General features: G+C 37.2%; 2 protein-coding genes across 8 annotated transcripts in view; one reads left to right on the forward strand and one right to left on the reverse strand.

The window, feature by feature from the left end:
• Nucleotides 1-15,711, forward strand: FKBP10 (FKBP prolyl isomerase 10). Of its 2 annotated transcripts, none has more exons than XM_039358884.1 (10): nucleotides 1-502; nucleotides 4,104-4,249; nucleotides 4,549-4,720; nucleotides 5,355-5,500; nucleotides 6,127-6,316; nucleotides 7,797-7,942; nucleotides 9,726-9,915; nucleotides 10,391-10,533; nucleotides 13,135-13,298; nucleotides 13,742-15,711. In XM_039358884.1, exons 1-10 carry the CDS (start codon nucleotides 309-311, stop codon nucleotides 13,922-13,924), a joined length of 1,674 nt encoding a protein of 557 aa, XP_039214818.1. In that variant the 5' UTR covers nucleotides 1-308; the 3' UTR covers nucleotides 13,925-15,711. The 2 variants fall into 2 exon arrangements, with proteins under 2 accessions (XP_039214818.1, XP_039214817.1); XM_039358883.1 differs by having other exon boundaries at nucleotides 15-502; nucleotides 4,531-4,720.
• The window catches only part of NT5C3B (5'-nucleotidase, cytosolic IIIB), a 24,263-nt gene continuing 11,388 nt past the window's right edge, over nucleotides 6,416-19,290 (reverse strand). For 5 of the 6 annotated variants that reach the window (XM_039358887.1, XM_039358886.1, XM_039358885.1 and 2 more), the window contains 6 exons: nucleotides 18,603-18,765; nucleotides 17,299-17,499; nucleotides 16,522-16,593; nucleotides 8,018-8,147; nucleotides 7,828-7,922; nucleotides 6,416-6,748 (listed from right to left, as the gene is read on the reverse strand). In XM_039358887.1, coding sequence (XP_039214821.1) covers nucleotides 7,918-7,922; nucleotides 8,018-8,147; nucleotides 16,522-16,593; nucleotides 17,299-17,499; nucleotides 18,603-18,765 — 571 coding nt within the window. In that variant the 3' untranslated portion in view covers nucleotides 6,416-6,748; nucleotides 7,828-7,917. Of the gene's footprint in view, nucleotides 6,749-7,827; nucleotides 7,923-8,017; nucleotides 8,148-16,514; nucleotides 16,594-17,298; nucleotides 17,500-18,602; nucleotides 18,766-19,290 lie in introns of all 6 variants that reach the window. The other variant, XM_039358888.1, reaches the window with a different exon arrangement.

Below are 19,290 nucleotides of genomic sequence, written 5' to 3' on the forward strand. Positions count from 1 at the left end.
TTTGATGTTCAATTGGCAAGGGGGAAGGGCAGAACACCGCCTGTCTTTTTAGAGAGATTTCGCTAAATCTCAGAAACGTAGAAACCATAGTCCCGCAAGGATTTTAGGATCTTTTTTTGGCCACCCTAGCTCAGGCCGCTGTTTTACACGTCGACGGAATTGATGCTGCTGGCTAGAGTTCTCTAGGCCGCCTCTTTTACCAAAGCGCCTCCTCTGGCCCGTTCTTTCCCCTCCCTCCCATCGCAGCGTGCAATCTCAAAGTGCAGCTTTTTTCTCCCTTTTGCACACTAGTGCCATCGGGGAAGATCATGAATTTGCTATACCTTATCTTCGCCTTGAGTTCTTATGGGGTTCACAGCTTGGGAGACCCCGGTCCCTTAGAGGATATCGTCATTGACAGATACTACATCCCCAAAGTGTGCTTGCGAGAAGTTCAGATGGGTGACTTCGTCCGCTACCATTACAATGGGACTTTTCAAGACGGCACCAAGTTTGACTCCAGGTACTGGCTCGCTCGGTAAATCCAGAACAACTGTGCGAGGGAAAAGTCAGGGCTATTTTTAAAAACTGCTCTTTCTTTTGTCGAGACCAGGGATAAGTATGCGTAGGTCACGAACAATGCTGTGGGATCATTATTAGCCCTATTAAATCTGAATTCTAAAATGTTAAACATATTATTTATTTATAGAATTCGAAGGAAAAAGTTTTTCCGAAAATTGCAGTACAAAAACTAAAGTTACATTTTATTCTATTTTACAGAGTATTTCCGAAGTATTAAGTTCAGGAAAAAAAACTAAAAAAAGAAAAGGCTACACCCTCTCTTTTTTGAGGAATTATGTATCTTCTTTTCCCTGTTTTGCTGGACTTCAATAAAGAAGAAATTTGGCATTGCTGACCATTCACATCACTTCTATGTGACTGCACAGCATTTATGTTGCAGAAGGCAAAGCATGGATGAATGTTATTGGAATAATGTAGGGTTAATTTTATAAATTCCTAGTTCTGAATGAGAAAGAAGGTGGGACCGGCTTAGGAACCAGATATTTGAGTGAAGGAGGGATAAGATGGATTCCTGTCTTATAGTGGGTTGAGATGCCAGGGCAAAATGGTGGAGAATTCAATATGGTAAACATCTAAAATGAGTTTAAATCTACTTGCTTAAGTAGGTGATGAAATGTTAACATATATGATTAGCAACCATATCTTGAAGTTTACTCTTTGATCAGAGTATTAGAAACAGGTTTGTTCCTTATGGAACAATTAAATAGAAACCATCCATGCATGCTTCCTTTCATCTCTGTAAATAAAAGGGTTAGAGACTTGAAAAGGAAAACACTGTGAGAAGTGCAGTGTTGTTGTTTTTTTAATTTAATTATAATGACATCTACTATTCATATCAAACTATGTTCGCTCTAGATTTTGATGTGGAAACTTTATCTTTACTTAGTTTCATAATTATTCCTTTTAGAAAATGGATTTAAGTTAGGATTGTACCATGCATTAATCACTGTTATTGGCTCCCTCAACACCTGGTTGTCTAATGGCATTATTCTGTTAAACAGCTACCCAGAAGTAGTTCCTTGTTGAATGTAATGAGATTTACTATTGGGGATACAAGATTTAATTCTGCATCTGCCATAAGATTCCCTATTGTTCAGCATCTTAGAAACTTGGGAGCAGGGTTTCTTACCAATATCCATAATTTGCTTGATTTTTGTCCTAACAACCCATATTAAATACACTGTATTTGCACTGCCTGGGATTTCTGAACACTCAGGAAGCCTCCTCTAATCCCATGCTTTCCATTTGTATTTGACTACAACTGTTATGATTCTTATGCCAGTAACAACTGAATGGGAAAACTACGAGAAAGGCTTCTATTAGTTATATTGGTTAAGACCCATTGATTAGCTGATCTTCCAATAAGACTTTTTAAAAAAGTATTTATGTAAGCATTCTTTCGCTAGATCAACACATTACTATTAACTTACAGTCATATTCATGATAATCCCATGCAATAAAGTTCCATGCCTTTAATATGCCAAAAAGTTGACAATAAATTCTTTTGCAGTAGCTGGATATAATACTCTGTTAGTTCAGCATCAGTGAGTGTGAATATACTGTAACTTTTGCTTATACATCTATAGTGTTCAAATGTATTACAATATCTCAATATTTCCTTCAAGTGTTAAATATTATTGCCCTTAATGTTTAATTTTGATTTTCACCTAGACAGCGTCCTGAAACTGTTTCAAGGAAAGAGACGGTGGGTTGCAAACGAGTGCCAAAGAGATAGTGTCTATAATGGGATCTGAAATTTTGGCTGTAGACGTGTCACTGCAGGAAACCGTAACAGAACTGAAAAGTTAATTTTGAATGGCTAGATTTTGCAAGCTAAAATATTGGCTTCCATTCCTATTCCAAATATATGAAGTAGGCTGCAAGTCCTATAAAATGCATGCAAGTTTATGGCTAATTTAAGTTTTCAGAAGACTTGTTGGTAAGGAAAATTCAGTCCCAGTTTAAACTGCAGTTTTGGAAAGGCCATGCTGACTTAGCTAGCCTTTCCTCCAGCTGCATTTGGAATGTAAGATTCTGCTATTCCACTCTTGAGCGAAGGAAACTAGAGATCATGTTTCACTTTCTTTTTTCTATGCTAGAAAAAAGGGATCATTTTAGAAGGAAAGATTTGCAGAATATCCATCCATGATCTGGATAAATAATTAGGTTGAAATACAACTCTGTTAAACACATGGATTCTGCTCTTGCAGCACAATAATAATTATAGTAGATCTGTCCTAAAATATTCAGCTGCATCATTACAGAGGGAATGTTTAGCCCAGAGATATCCAGCTTTGGCAACTTTAAGACTTGTGGACTTCAACTCCCAGAATTCCCTAGCCACCTAATCCACAAATCTTAAAGTTGCCAAGGATGTACACCCCTGGCTTAGTCAATCCACTCTGTGCATTGGTGACCACTATTATGTGACCATTATTATACTTGCCTTTTTTTGCAAGTATACATTAGAACCATAAGACCTTTACTTGCTGATTTCTTCAGCTCCTTTTCTTTCTATTTTTTCACAATCAGAGTCATGTCCTTCTCTATTTAGATTTGAATGGATTCTATCCTGAAACAGTACAAATATGATAGATGGAGAAAATCCTGTTGTGGTTAAAATAACCTTCCAGCAGGGGACAGAAGTGCCTTTCAAAGGGAACAAAAAGAGTCATTTGCAGTATTCAGGCTTAGTTGATTGTTCTATATAAATTGTTTTGATTTGAATGGTAGGTTGGGCTGAGATAGAGTAACTGGCTGCCCAGCACACTTTATGATCAAATGGAAACTTGAATCTGGATCTTCTTAGTGAAGTCTGATAAGATTGAGTGGCTGAAGGTTTTAGGGATCCTCACATTCATATTTTTTTCATCATTAAATCTGGGTGAGGTAACACTGCTCCAAACAGGATTGGAGCACAAAATTTGGGGCTCTTCTTGGACTCAACAATTTTTGCTCAAGGAGCACAAACTCAAAGTAGATTCTTTGCAGACTTGTATTCCTAGATTGGGGGGTACTGCTTATGTCACTCATGCCATAATCACTACCTAGTTGGAGAATTGCAACACATCTTTCAGCATTTGGAAGCTGATCCAGATGCAATACATGCAGTACTGGGTATGCTGTGAGGTACACCCACACAACACACTGCAACATGAACTGGTTTCTATAGGCAATTCAAGGTTCTAGTTGTCACCTTTAAAGGCCTACATGGCATGGGGCTGAAATATTTCCAGAATGTTTCTGTCCATCCCAAGATCAGAGTGGGCATGTTCCAGGTTCCATTGCTGAAGTTTTTTTTTAAGCGTCCTTGGCTTAGATTTTTCTTTGATTTGTAAATTTGTATGATATTATCTGTTCACCACCTGGAATTCTATTGGTACTTAGCCATTATATACATTTGTCTAATAAATAAATATAAATTTTATACTTCATTGATTTTCCCTACACTGCCACATTTTGTTACTGATTAGTGGTCAATTTAGAACAATTATCTAATTATTTATTCTTAATGGCCACTGACAATAATTTTTCTTCTCCAGCTATGACCGAGGTGCTACTGTGGCAGGTATTGCAGGTGTGGGACGACTCATCACTGGCATGGACAGGGGCCTGCAGGGCATGTGTGTGAATGAGAGGAGGCATCTCATTGTGCCACCACACCTTGGCTATGGCAGCATCGGTGTTGGTGAGTATCAAACTTCTGATGTTGACTGGAAAGATGAGAGCAGAATTATGCTTACAGATCTAAATTAGAAAGTTGCTTCTCAATCACAATTATAAATATGCATAGTATTTTCCAGAGTTCTTTTTTCCCTTCCACATCATATCTTTTCATCCATAATTGTTTTTTTCACCATTTTCTTTGCCAATATTTTCTAGCTATATGATAATATGGAAAGATATAATGCTGTGTACATGGTACTCTCCTGGTCTCCATTATAGTGGATCTTATTTTCAATCCCTTAGCTGGTCTCATCCCACCAGATACCACCCTCTATTTTGATGTCATCTTGCTTGACATTTGGAACAAAGAAGATAAGTTGCAGATCACCACTCTCCACAAGCCACAACAGTGTAATCGCACAGTGGAGAATTCAGACTTTGTACGATACTACTACAATGGCACACTTCTGGATGGAACCCCATTTGATACCAGGTAAGAAATTCTAAAGCAGAGAGCAATTTCTTGGCAGCTGAGGATCAAATGTTTATAAAAATAATCAGTTAAGGGTCACAACTGAGCATATGATGAAATGATATCACAAGTGGTATGATCTATGTAGTTATACTGAAGGACGTTTGTAGGCTACACTAGATCGTGTGTGACTTGCAAACTTCTTTCAGTTGCCTACTTTGGTGTTAACATATTACTGGTGGCTTGGTTCAGACAAAGAAAAAATACATCTAAAAAAGCAATTTCCATAATCAACAATTTCATTTTTTCCAGAGTAGGGGCAGCAATCGCCAAACAACTATACAGTTGCAGAAGAAGCAGACAATCCCAGACCAAGCAAATTAAGTTGACTGATCAAGATGTTATAACCTTTTAACTCAGTTACAGTTATAAAGCAGAGATCTTTTTGCAAAGTCATTCCTAACTAATTACAACAGGATGTAATAAGGGTAGATAGAGGCCAATATATTGACTTGAGTTTATTGCCAGAGCCATCCAAATTACTTGCTTTTAAGGTACTGGACCACTGTTGGCCGCTCAGTTTTCATTCATTCCCTGATCTGCTTCATCTACCTAGTATCCCAAAAAATTTTCTCCATCCTCTCTTGCTTCCTAGCTATGGAAAAGACAATACTTATGACACCTATGTGGGTTCAGGCTGGCTAATCAAAGGTATGGACGAAGGCTTGCTAGGGATGTGTCCTGGAGAGAAGCGACAAATAGTCATGCCTCCTTTCCTGGCCTATGGAGAGAAAGGCTATGGTAAGCTGGTCATGAAATTCATGTATTTCTTCTTCACCAAGAGATGAACTATTCCTCTTCTTTTGTTATGAAATCCTGAGCTACAAAAAAATGCAGATCTACTCATTTGGATTTCACAAATAATTTGGATTTAACCACCACCCATCATTTGCAAACTTTATATGGAAAAATAGACATTTGTAAGGTGAGAATTGTGGCTGTTAGCTCTACTCTTATATGGAACTCTTTTGTAGTTTGGGATTATGTAGTCATCGCTATCCTTCTACCCTCCAGTTATTTTGGGACTGCAGCTCTCAGAATTCCCAGCTGGGTAGGAGAAATATGTGGATTATGTGCAGTGTTGGGATATATTCAGGGTTTGTTTTTTTTTTTTTTATACCAGGTGCTGCAAGCTACTGAGACTTGCAGTGAATTAAGCTTTGCAACTGGGCATTTTTTAAAAATGAATGTCAAAATCTATTCTTACAAACATAGCATCTTTTGTATTCCTCCAGAGTGAATATCCACAAATAACATAAACAGCATACTGTATCATCCAGTTGTTATCAAAAGCATTGTTATCACATCTGACTCAATTCATTTCTGTGCCAGCTTGAGCTGAGTCCTTTCTCCTTTCTTTCTCTTAGGTACTGTCATCCCCCCGCAAGCATCTTTGGTTTTTTATGTTCTTTTGATGGACCTGCACAATCCAAAAGATAGTATCTTCTTGGAGTACTTGGAAGTGCCAACATCATGCAAACGCAAGGCTGTGACGGGAGATTTTGTGCGGTACCATTATAATGGCACTTTAATGGATGGGACCCTCTTCGATTCCAGGTGAAGAAAATAGTCTGCTGAATCAATTTCAAATTCTGATGATTACATGTCCATACAGTCTTTATGGCAATAGTATGGAAGTGATTGGTTTCTTTCAGCTTGATGTTTTATTTATTTATTTTATTTATTCAAATGTATTAGCCCCCAACCCCAATGAACTTTAAGTGGCGTACAAAATTGGAAAATCCAGAAAAATAGGTAAAATATCAAATCCAAGAGACAGCCCAAATAAAAAGGATCTTATGAACAATACAAAGAAACAAGAGCACCAGAATTACAATAATACATTAATATATCAACCCTTGGCTTGGAACCGAAGACAGGTTGTAAGAACTTTCCAGAGGGTGCAGGAGCAATCTTCAGCTTCCATCTGAGTTCTAACCAGTCTTTTAGACATCAGCAGTTGGCTAGGTGTCATGATGACTTGCCAAGCTAGGAATGAAAAAAAGATCTTAGAATTGAAATTTACCTTGGAAAATACATCATCAGGCAAGAAAACAGTGAAAGCCACAGGTTGCATAGAGATGTGATAGATTATATAGTAGTGTCAAGGAACATTACCCAACATGAGTTGCTTTCTTAAAATTGGATATTCAAAATAGGATTTTGCCACATGACAGAATGACTGGAATTGTACCTCTTTTGCTAGAATAAGGGGTTCCTGATCCTTTCTGGTAGAATAGAATCTTTACAGCAATTGGGTACAGGTGCCAGAAGATTTGGTGACATCACAACCTTATGCAAATATCACTATCCCATATAATAGATTCTGAATAAAACAACATGTTTTCATTATGCAAGATTGAAAGGACTAATTCATGCCAGCCTTTGTTTGGGTATCATGTGTACAGTATGCAAATTTTGTTGTCATCCACAAATAGGTATCAGTAAGAGCAATCAGAGCAGCATAAACTGCTAAACCAAAATCCTGGTGAATGATTTTACCATGCCATTCAAACACTTAGCTAATAAGAAAGTGCTCCCTTGTTTATGTCCTATAGGTTGCTCCTTTCTTATCTTCATAAATCCAGATCAGTATATCAGAAGGTCGGTATAGCCAGAAAGTAACTATTCAGGCAGGTTTTTCCAAATACAGACAACAGGAAAACATCACAAGTTGGAGAGCAAGAAGTAGAAATCCTCCGATTGTTGAAATCCTAACTATTCGAATTTGATCCAAAATAATTGTATGGAAGTGAGAGACTTCCACATATTTATCTTATTACTTAAGCCAGATTTGTTCTCCTTGTTGTGATCTTCCTTCCGTTATACAGACCAGGTTTACTTAAATGAGTTTAGACCAGGGGTAGGCAACCTTGGCTCTTTTATGACTCGTGAACTTCAACTCCCAGAATTCCTGAACCAAGGTTGCCTACCCCTAGTTTAGACAGTTTGAGCAGACTAGCTGGGAGTGAGCAATGGGTTTTGCTGTAGCACCATCCAGTTCTTCCCCACAATTTCTTTTCTCTTTCAATTCCAGTTATTCACAGAATCATACTTACGACACTTACATTGGGAAAGGCTATATCATCCCTGGAATGGATCAAGGACTAGAAGGGGTCTGCATTGGTGAAAGAAGACGAATAACAATTCCTCCCCACTTAGCCTATGGAGAAAATGGGGCAGGTAGGTAGCAAGAAGATTGGAGAAAGCTTTAATGTAATTATAATAAACATTTTTATATGTATAAATAGATATTACCTTCCAAATGTGTTGGACAAGCTCTTATAATTTCCATGCCTATTGTACAATATGAGCTGTACAATCCAAACACATCTAGAGAGATCTGTGGGAATTCTCTCCTTTGCTGATCAGACAAAGCAATCTGTATCTGAAAAATATAATTATAACATGAATATAAATTAGGCACTCAAGTTTGGCAAAGAATTCTCTATAAATATGGAAGTGCAGATTTTAAGATGTCTTGAGGTAGCTATGTGGCTCAATTCCTATATGGTTAACTGGGATGTCCAGACATATGAACTATTAGGTCTGTGGAGATTCTCAGTCATCCAGCCATAGTTATCTCAAAGGTGGTTTTTCAAAAGGCAACTGGACTATTTCCTCCCTTGAGGAAAAAAACCCAGTTTTTTCCTCAAGGAAAAAAGCAGTCCCCTTGCCTTTTGAAAAAACACCTTTGAGACTTTTGTAGTACAAGATTATGACATTTGGAATACAACTATACTTGCAAACGTTAAGATAAATTTTCAGTATTTTGGAGTATTTTTCTATTTCTGTGTATTGTGCCACTCTAAAGAACAAATTTTATCTGTCCTGGAAGTAAATTCAGGTTGTTTATACTGTATGGATCTTAATCAAGTTATTTTAATAGGCCATTGATTTGATTGGAATGTAGTCACACTTTTTCCCTGTGATATCAAGGTGGCATATACAGCACTCTATTCTCTAAATTTTTCACCTCCAAACCATGCAAGTTAAGTTTAACTGAGACTGCCCCAAAGCAACTGACTTTCTTTGACAGAGGGTAGATATGCCCTTTTAACTCCTAATCAACTTATCTGCTATATCACACGGGCTCTCCTATGAAATATTAACAAGCAGTGCTAATTAGGGTCTAATTACCCTAACATCTATTCCTAAGGTAGCTACTTCATTTTCCCTTATGGTAGTTAGCCCTGCTCTTCCTTTCCCTTGGAACCAACAATTTTTGCTAAGCATTGGTTGGCTTCTAAATCTAATAGAGCAACATTGAGATACAACAGATCCTGAATAAAACATGAAAGTGTCCAGTATCTACAATTTACTTGATTCCTGCCAAGGAGATTTTGCATTCCTTAATAGTGTAGTATGGAAAAAGTTTTCAGAAGTCAAAATTCAATATTCAGTGGGCTAGACTGTGAAACAAAAGCAGAAGAAATGGCTGAGTTTATATTTCATAGTGATGGGCTTGATTCTGCCTTCATGCAGTATGTGAATGTACCAACTCTGATTTGTTACACCACTGTGTCTCAACATGGTGTGTATACCTTGATATCATAGCTTGTTCAACAAACCAATAATTAAAACAAACAATGGGTTAACATAATATGTAAACAAAGGGAATATATCAATAGACAATGTTATCTCCTGTGCTGTTTGAAACTTTTTGGAGTCCATGTTCCTGGAAAACAGAGCAGCAAAATATCTTTGGTCGGCCAAGTTCCACAGAGGGCCTACATATATAATCATCATCATCATCATCATCATCATAGTAGTAAAGTTGGAAGGGACCTTGGAGGTCATCTAGTCCAACCCCCTGCTCAGGCAGAAAACCCTATAACATTTTGGACAAATGGCTGTCCAGTCTCTTCTTAAAAACTTCCAGTGTTGGAGCATTCACCGCTTCTGGAGGCAAGTTGTATACTCTTCTCCTCTTCCTCATTCTTTCTTGCATTCTTTTGTATTCCAGGGAACAAGATACCAGGCTCCGCTGTCCTTATATTTGATGTCCATGTCATTGATTTCCACAACCCCACAGATTCTATAGAGATAGAGACCATCTTCCGCCCTGCAGATTGTAACGTCACCGCTCAGGATAGAGATTTTGTTCGCTATCATTATAACTGCTCACTCTTGGATGGTACCAAGCTTTTCTCCTCGTGAGTTCCTAGCTCCAAGTTCAGTTCAGTTAAATATCTACCCTGTCTCTACTGCAAAAATCCCAAAATGGAAATATTGAACAAATACACCAACAAACATAGCCTTTATTTTACCTATACGAACTAAACATAACACTTCTGATCTGAAAAGCACTATATAAACCAGAAAACTTTGGGACTTCTAAATTACAATAGTTGTTTAAGATATTTCTTTCATGGGATGTTTTCTGAGAACACCACAACTTTGTCAGTGTCCCACATTGCTTTAGATACCTTTCTAAGACAAAATACTATGTGCTTAAATAAAGAGATACAATAATTTGCATAATCAATACAGTTGCAGAATTTAGATTTTTCTTAAATCTAGAATTCTACAGGAAAAGCTTTAGAGAGCTAATAAGGGATGCAACACGTTATTCTGAAAATCCAAGAAAGTATTTTCAAGAGGACTCAATGGCTTGTTTCCCACTAACAGGCACGACTATGAACATCCTCAAGAAGCTACCCTGGGTACCAATAAGATAATTGAAGGCTTGAACAGTGGCCTACTCAGCATGTGTGTGGGAGAGAAGAGGACCGTCATTGTTCCTCCGCATTTGGGGCATGGTGAAAGTGGTGGTAAGGCAACTTCTTAGGAAACATTTCAGATTATCTTTCAATTATACAAGTTGAGCAGAAGAAATAGAAAAATAAATATTGGATGAATCCTGAATCCCTTCCTGTGTCCCTTCCTCCCTCTCTTCTAGATATCATTATTGAAAAAGTTGATCTCTGTCTCTCTCTCTCTCTCTCTCTCCCTCTCTCTCTCTCTCTCTCTCTCTCTGTGTGTGTGTGTGTGTGTGTGTGTGTAAGGTGATACAGGTAGTCTTTGAGTTATGGAGCCTACATATTAGGTGGGAAGTCAGAAGGCTATCAAATGAACCACTAATGCTGGCACAGCTAAGGCTAGCATCTAGCAAGAAATAGAAAACTGGGAGGATTTCTTCTCATCACTGGCCTTAGCTTTACGAGTTTTAGTTTCACTAACAAAGCTGACGTGCGTGGAGCTAAGGCATTTAGTGTTAGTGAAAAAGCTAACACTAGCAAAGCTAATGCTGATGGATCTAAGGCAGTGGTTCTCAACCTGTAGGTCGAACGACCATTTCACGGGGGTCGCCAACCAAGGCTGTCCGCCATTTTTTCCCCCTTTTCTTTGGCCACGCCCCTGGCACCTGGTGATGTATAAGTGGTTGGGGGTCACCACAACATGGGGAACTGTATTATGGGGTCGCGGCATTAGAAAGGTTGAGAACCACTGATCTAAGGCTATCTAGTACTAGCAAGAACTAAGGCTATCTAGTGAACCTAACGCTGGCAGAGCTGAGCTAGTCTTAGTGAGGAAAACAAAACCAAGAGTATCACTGATGTTATTTTTCACTTAGAAAAAGATAATGATAATAATAATAATAACAACAACAAAACAACAACAACAACTCTGAGGAAGATGAGAGCTATGCCAGAGGGTCAACCATACTGGACAGGTCTCATCAGAGGAGTCAGACAAAGAGTGTCTCTCCCATAAAAAATATGGTGAGACGTAAATTTCAGAATGCCAGACCGGCTCGGATGTCGCCCGGGTTAACAAGGTCTGCGCTAGATATTGGAGTTCCTGGATATCTGGTGAAAAATGGGTTACAGGACTCAGGACTATTGGCTGAGCAACCAGGGCCAGCAGCTGCAGAACTACTGGAAGAAAAGGTGTTTACCCGTCGCAGATACACAGTGATTGAACACCACTTGAACACCATTGGCATTGACAAATTCGCTATTAGTCAATTGCAAAAGGCAGCCTTACTAGGAACTGCTTCCATCCTGCGACGATATCTGTAATACGATCAAACATCCACATCTGTCTATCCCAGGTCCTGGGTAAGGACTCGATAGGTAGACAAAATGCCAAATCCAGTCTGAACATCTGGCTGACTGTGCGATGATCTATAATAATAATGATGGAAGGGACCTTGGAGATCATCTAGTCCATCTCCCTGCTCAGGCAGGAAACCCTATACCATTTTGGACAAATGACTGTCCAGTCTCTTTTTAAAAAATTTCCAGTGTTGGAGCATTTATTGCTTCTGGAGGCAGGTTGCTCCACTGGTTAATTGTTCTGTCAGGAAGTTTCTCCTTAGTTCTAGGTTGCTTCTCTCCTTGATTAGTTTCCATCCATTGCTTCTTGTCCTGCCTTCAGGCGCTTTGGAAAATAGCTTGACTCCCTCTTCTTTGTGGCAGCACCTGAGGTATTGGAACACTGCTATCATGTCCCCCCTCGTCTTTCTCTTCATTAAACTAGACATACCCAATTCCAGCAGCCGTTCCTTATATGCTTTAACCTCCATTCCCCTAATCATCTTTGTTGCTGTATGCTTGTGGGATTGTGCTAGATAGCCCAGTAACAGAATGACCGTAGAAACGATGTATTGATTCTATCAAGAGACTTAAATTCTTAGAAATAATTGTTGTAATCTCTAATATAATTTAAAGAGACCATTTATTAGAATAAATATTTCCCTTGCCTTTGACTCACAGACCCTAATTTGCATGTCACACTAAGGCATAATGTGATTCTTTGGGAGGTTAAGTTTAGTGTGCTGCATGAATACAGGATTATACATATTGGTTTATTTAGTAAACCATAGTTAAGCCCACAATAGCCAAATTAAGGTATGAATCAGGTCACTGTTACTGCTGCCTATAACATTTTGTGCATGCCTGGAAACTAGATTTCTGCATTATAGATAGCTATCAACTTATGACCACAATGAGCCCAAAATTTCTGTTGCTAAACAAGGCAGTTGTTAAATGAGTTTTGCCCCATTCCATGACCTTTTTACCAGTCAAGTGAATCACTGGAGTTGTTAAAGTGAATCACATGGTTGTTAAGTAAATCCAGCTTCCCTTAGTGACTTTGCTTGTTGAAAGTCAGCTGGGAAGGTTACAAATGGTAATCACATGATCCTGGGACAGTGCAACTGTGATAAATATATGCCAGTTGCCAAGTGCCTGAATTTTGATCACGTGACCATGGGGATGCTGCAAGTTGTATGAAAACTGGTCATAAGTCATCTGGAAGTGAGAATCTTCATTGACATGGTCATAAGTCACTTTTTCAGTGCTACTGTAGCTTCAAATGGTTATAAATTGAGGATCACTTGTACTGAGATGTTAATCTTTTTCTTTGAGCCCGCGGTGTACCTGGAAGTGCTGTTCTTCGCTTTGACATACAACTTTTACACCTGGAAGTCGGTGTTCCAGAAGGCTATTTGTTCATTTGGCATGGTGAGCCACCCCAAAACCTGTTTGAAGCCATGGATCTGAATAAGAATGGTGAAGTCCCATCAGAGGAGGTGAGACTGTGTTCTGTTTTAGAAAGAAAACAGCTGGTAAAGGATTTAGAACTGGAAGGATAATTAGATTGATTCTTATTATCTAGCCCATTGAATGCATATGGCAAAAAAGAAAGGTCTAAAGAAAGCAACAAGATTTTGTTTGTAGAAAATGCATATAGTTGGGGCATTTCCTGATATGAGATGGAGCTCTTAAAATGTTACCTAGTTTCTATAAATACTTGAGCTGAATTGTTATTAAGTCTACATTGAGGGAAAAATATATTAGGGTATTCAGTAGTCAGTATATACAGTAAAATCAATAACTAATTAAATGGATTATTTCATCCTAGCTGCATTATTGCCAGAAATAAATCACTTTGTTTGAAATGCTTCACATCTAGAGGACCCACTTTTAGAAATAATGGACCTATTATTGTTTTTTTTCTATGTCCATTCTGCAGTTTTCCACATTCATTAAGTCCCAGATTGCAGAAGACAAAGGACATATGATTCCAGGGATTGACCCGGAAAAAGTAATCACAGACATGTTTCAGAATCAAGACCGGAATAAAGATGGGAAGATCACAGCAGAGGAACTGAAGCTGAAGTCAGATGAGGATCAAGTTAAACATGAGGAACTTTGAATTATAAAGAATCCCCTTTTTAAAAACATTCCCATTTGGTGGTCCTTTCCCTGTTTGGGGGAGAAAATTGGCCTTCAAACACTTCCAATGTTAGACTGGATATAGGAAGCCAATAAGTTTTTTTCCTCATTTGTTTTTGCTTTGACTGTATATTATTGGAAATGAGTTAAATGAGAAACAAAACCCAGTGGGCTAAATGAATGATGATAAATCTCCCAATTCACTGGTTACATATCCTTTCCTGAGACCAATTCTCCCATCTTAATTGCATTCTGCTTATTTCCCGATTACAGCAGTTGTCTTGCCCATATATCATGACATTAAACCAGATATTCTGCTTGGGATCTGTGCATTCAACTGTCCAAATCAAGGTTGAATTCACTATCAGGAAACCCAGACTGGCTTATTGGAGCCAATAAACAGTATCAGGTCTCTCTGTATTCACCACTATGTTTAGGTTTTTAAGGCAAAAAGAACCCAAATTAATTTTTGTCTTTTTGGTATAAGTTAGAATAAGCATTTTTTAAAAATGGATTCCTGCACAATGCTTAGAGGATTTAATTGGTTCAGCCTTTTTCATGACTTTACCTTTGAATTTCTGCAACTGTTGTTAAAGTACAGGGCTGTTGGATCAATACCAATCTTAAAAATCCAGACGAGCATGACCATAATTTACTTTCCTTAAATCAGCTTTGGTTGCATTTTTCTCTAATGGGGATCTATGATTAACTGATAAAATTAAAACCCTTTAACTGTTAAAATTCTTGAAGCAACTAGTTCACCATAAAAAAACTGGCTGGTACAAATAATGTATCTTTATGGCAGGCAAGGGACATTATTGACAATATTGGACTGTTAACATCCGTGACTGTCAGTCAAGAGGATGTTAAGTCTTAATTTGAAATCAGATAGTTACATCAGCACACATGTTTAACCTCACTCCAGCCGCCAGTAGAGCTGAATAATAAAAAGTACTAATAGAAAGGCTAAAGTAAGTTAGGAAAACCTGTGCATATCCATGTGAGATTCTGAGTTACATGTTTCAACTGAATCATTAAAATTCTTGAAAGCAACATGAAATTGTTACTTTTGAGCAACAAGCAATTGTAAGTACAGGGCACTTATAATTATGTAAAATGTTTTTTTCTGAAAGCTAGAACACGCAAGTCCTAGTTGTAGTCTTCGTACACAAGATGCATTGGCACCCACAATTTCTCCAAGTTGATGTCTTATAAAAATACATGAATTTCAATTCTTATGCCTTTTTCTATCTAAGTAACGGATTTTTTCCCATGCACTTCAAATTATACATCAAGTCATTCAAGAAAGATAGTCATAACATAGCAGTCACATCTTTTGAAGGCCCTTAAGTCGAACAAATATTTATCATCATATAGAGGGTACAAAATTAAAATGTATTTTGTGCTTCACCCATCTAAAAGTAGTCTAGGACTCATTCTGTTTTACTGAACAGAACATCCAGGAATTTACAGTATCCAGAATTCTTTTGAATAAGCCATAATATTAAGGATTGAAATCAGTGAAATCAATACTAAAGTATGTGCCTTTGGACTTACAAAAGTCTGAATAGTTTTTTTTTTAAATTACAACTGGTTTTTAAAAATTGTAGTATGTTGAAGTCAGTGGTACTGTGGTAACTTTTAAAAAATTGGTTCAATTAAAGCAGATAAAACAAAATAGGCATACCAAAATGTTCAAAATAAGACAATTGTTTTATTATATTTACATGTCTTTTAAATAAAAAATGTTGAAAATTTTATGGAAAAGCTGGATTTGTCCATATATAGTTCAAAAACATTTTGGAAAATAAATGTTTCATGAAAACAAAATACAGAACATCTGAAATCCAACAATTGCATACAAGTCAAACAAAAATCCTTAATTTATGCACACTTTTTAATATCAGAGTTAAACTTATTCGTTACACATTAATTTTCATTGGAAAAAGCTCAATAATTTTTGGGGCTAATATGTATTAACCTTATTTTAAAAATACTTTACATTACATCTGGCATCTAAATTCACTCACACATCCAATTTAGAACATGCCCAAATATATAGAAAACAAAGCTACTCACCCAGAAAGCCCTTCAAACCCACATTCCACAAGTCATCTGCATTAAAATAGCATCACCAATAATACCAAATTGGTTTCCCACAGCAAAATTATTTCAATAATTGCAATGTATCTTAAAAGTGGATTGCACCATATTATTACCATTATTTTCTATTTTAGGAAACGGTAAAAATAGACAAGTCTAATCCATAATATTACTCCCATATTGTTCTTTTAAGAGTATTTAATTAGTCAAATGAGTCCTGATTCTGTTGCAATTTGGCCAACAGAAAATTGTCTGCTAAATTAGTAGATATCTTGGTACAAATTTGATGCCATTTTAATTAGCAGTATAGTAGATGTAAAAACAAGATTAATGCTAGCTGGGCCCTGATTAAGTCTATGATTATGGCAATGTTAAAGAACACTGAGGAGAATATTCCAAAAGGAAACTAGCTGTCAACAGTTAAGGAAGCGTATATAGAGTTTGGGCAAGGATGAAGTGTAAAATACCATTTACCACATCCAATGTTTCATCTTTCTCCAGTACAATATCATAAGCCTCAATGTATTTCTCCCGCCGTTCTTCCACCTGCATGGGACAAAGTATAAGTAGCAATTACAGTACTAATCTCAACAAACCTGCAGTCTGTGGTTTCTATAGATACTAATACTATGATGGAACAGTTTCTGTGTATGGAATGCCACAAGAAACCCAGTATTGATAAAAGGCTAAAAATTCCACCTCAAGACTGAATTGGAAGAATTACCTCATGGTTATAATACCTAGCCTAACTTTTGAGCTATCTTGTTTCTTTCTCATCCCCACTTTCTTTGGTAAGAGCTTGTCTGATGAAGAGTTCTAAAGAACATAAAAGCTGACAGACATTATGCATCACTGTGGTCGTTCTAATAATCAAAAACCACAATTAGCTAATAAATCTAGCTATTTCTTCTGTTAATTTCTACTGCTAATAAAATTTTTCAAGTCAGCTCTTATATCACCTGATAGATAAAATTAAAGCTTAGAGACCTAGAGAAGATTGATTCTGCTACTCCTTCACATTACTTCCCTTCAGGAAGAACCTATTTATTCATAAGGCTAGAAAAGACAAGGCAGGAACAACATTAAACACACAAGATAAAAACAGCTCTTACTTCCTAATGAAATTTGCTATACCTCTCCCAAGTGAACCATCTTGTATGGCATCCAAACTCTTCTTCTTGAAATAGGTGCCTTATTTTGCTTCCAGACAGGGCTTTCACTGTTCTAGCCATCTAGATACTCTCAACTCACCCTATCATTCAGGAAGCCAATCCGGAGGATATTCTCCATGTCAGCAACACCATCTGCCATACTGAGGTCACCCATGGAATCTCCAAGCAGTAAGATATTTGTTCTTTTACACAGTTGCTGGAAATACTCTGTGTTCTTCAGGACTGTGTTGTTCTTGTTATAGATGTGGATAAGAGGATCTTTGAAACCTTGCAGAACACCCTTCAAAGGCAAACATAATGGGTTTATAACATAAAAATGGCAAAAGGCACCTTAGAAGGCATTCTGTGGACGTGCACACCCATAAGAGTATGAAACTTTGGTATTGGAAAGATGATAAATTGGAAACTGGCACAAGTCTCTTAAGAATAATCTTCCAAATTATAAGATTAAACAGCAGTCATAGGTTAAAATGAAGGTTTGTGTCCAAAATCCACTGCTTGAGAACACTTCTTATGTTTTCAAAGCCTAAGCAGCAAAGGCTCTTTATTTTAAAAATGGATTTTATTAATAATTTTCTTAAACCATATTGATTAAAAACATCCCGAAGAACTGAAGCAGCCAGATAGGAAGCAAAATTATAGGAAGCAAAATTAATTTTAACTAAAAGCTGAGGAAAAAAACCCAAGCAATAGTGTCCATAGAAATTAAACCTATCTCCATAAAACAGCATTCTTAATATAGTTTAGAAATGTTTCTACTAAACTGAACAATCTCAAGGATACTGAGTTTGAAAAGAACGTAACATACTTTTTGTAGATATAGATAGTCCTCAACTTATGATCACAACTGAGTTCAAAATTGGTTGCCAAGAGAGACAATTGAGTTTTGCTCCATTTTAAAATCTTTTTTGCCTCCAGTGTTAACTGAATCACTGCAGTTGCTAAGATAGTAACACAGTTGTTAAGTGAATCTGATTTTCCCTTTGACTTTGCTTATCAGAAGGTTGAAAAAAGTGACAATGTGATACAGGGACATTGCAACCATAATAAATATGAGTCAGTTGCTAAGAGTCTGAATTTTGATCACATGGCCATGGAGATATTGCAATGGTTGCTAAGTGTGAAAATGTAAGTGTGAAAACCCAAGTTTTTATCACTTTGAAAAACATTATCCAGATCCCTAAGATATTCATTGTAACTGCAGCATTCAAAATTCTATACATTGTGGCAAAGCCTGGGAGTTTTTCATTTATTGCCCCCTAACACCTCTGATTCCACAAGAAGCTTTTTGAAGATACTCCCATCAGGGCAAAATGGCAGAATCCTTGGAATGCTTCCAGGTCAGAGGAGATAAGGTGGGTAAAAAGAGATGATTCAACTCACATTGTCATCAAAGTCCATATAGTTGGAAACCACATTGATGTTAGGGTGGAATACACCAGCCTGATGAATTATTTCCTCTAACACATCACCTACACCTGCTGAAAAGATGAACAGGGGAACTTTGTTCTCATGCAGCTGGTCAAAAAAAATGTTGAAGCCATCTCTAAGTGCAAAGAAGAGAAAGGAAACATTAGGTTAATGTTGAAAAATGTGGGCATTTATATTTAAAGGGCATTGGCAAAGTCCCAATGTTTCTAATACATTAGCTCAAAAAGGCAATGATTTCTTGAAGCACACAAGTCCTGACAGAAAAAAATGCCCTTTTTATATTATCAACAGTAAACAGTGAACTTATCCACTCACTTATCAGTTTCTTGGAACAAGTAAGGATAGTCAGATTGAAAAAGACAAAAGCTAATAGCAAGTTATATCCTAAAATATACAAAATTGTCAAATCTGTATTTATACAAAGTATAGCTTTCCAGATAGCACATGTGTACTTAAATGCAATAGTTCCAGTGAATAAACGTATTGCTTAGTATGAAATATCAAGTTTATAATTTTATTTAAAAATACACTTTGGGTGGATGATTTAAACAATGGCTTAAAGTTCTATCAACTGAAAACGCATACACATAAACATCAGATGGTAGCAAATCCTTTTCTTGACATGTGAGTTCCTGCTGGG

This window comes from Crotalus tigris, unplaced genomic scaffold, assembly GCF_016545835.1.
Source record: "Crotalus tigris isolate CLP2741 ecotype Arizona unplaced genomic scaffold, ASM1654583v1 scf7180000019068.10715455, whole genome shotgun sequence".
In the NCBI taxonomy this organism is placed as follows: domain Eukaryota; kingdom Metazoa; phylum Chordata; class Lepidosauria; order Squamata; family Viperidae; genus Crotalus; species Crotalus tigris.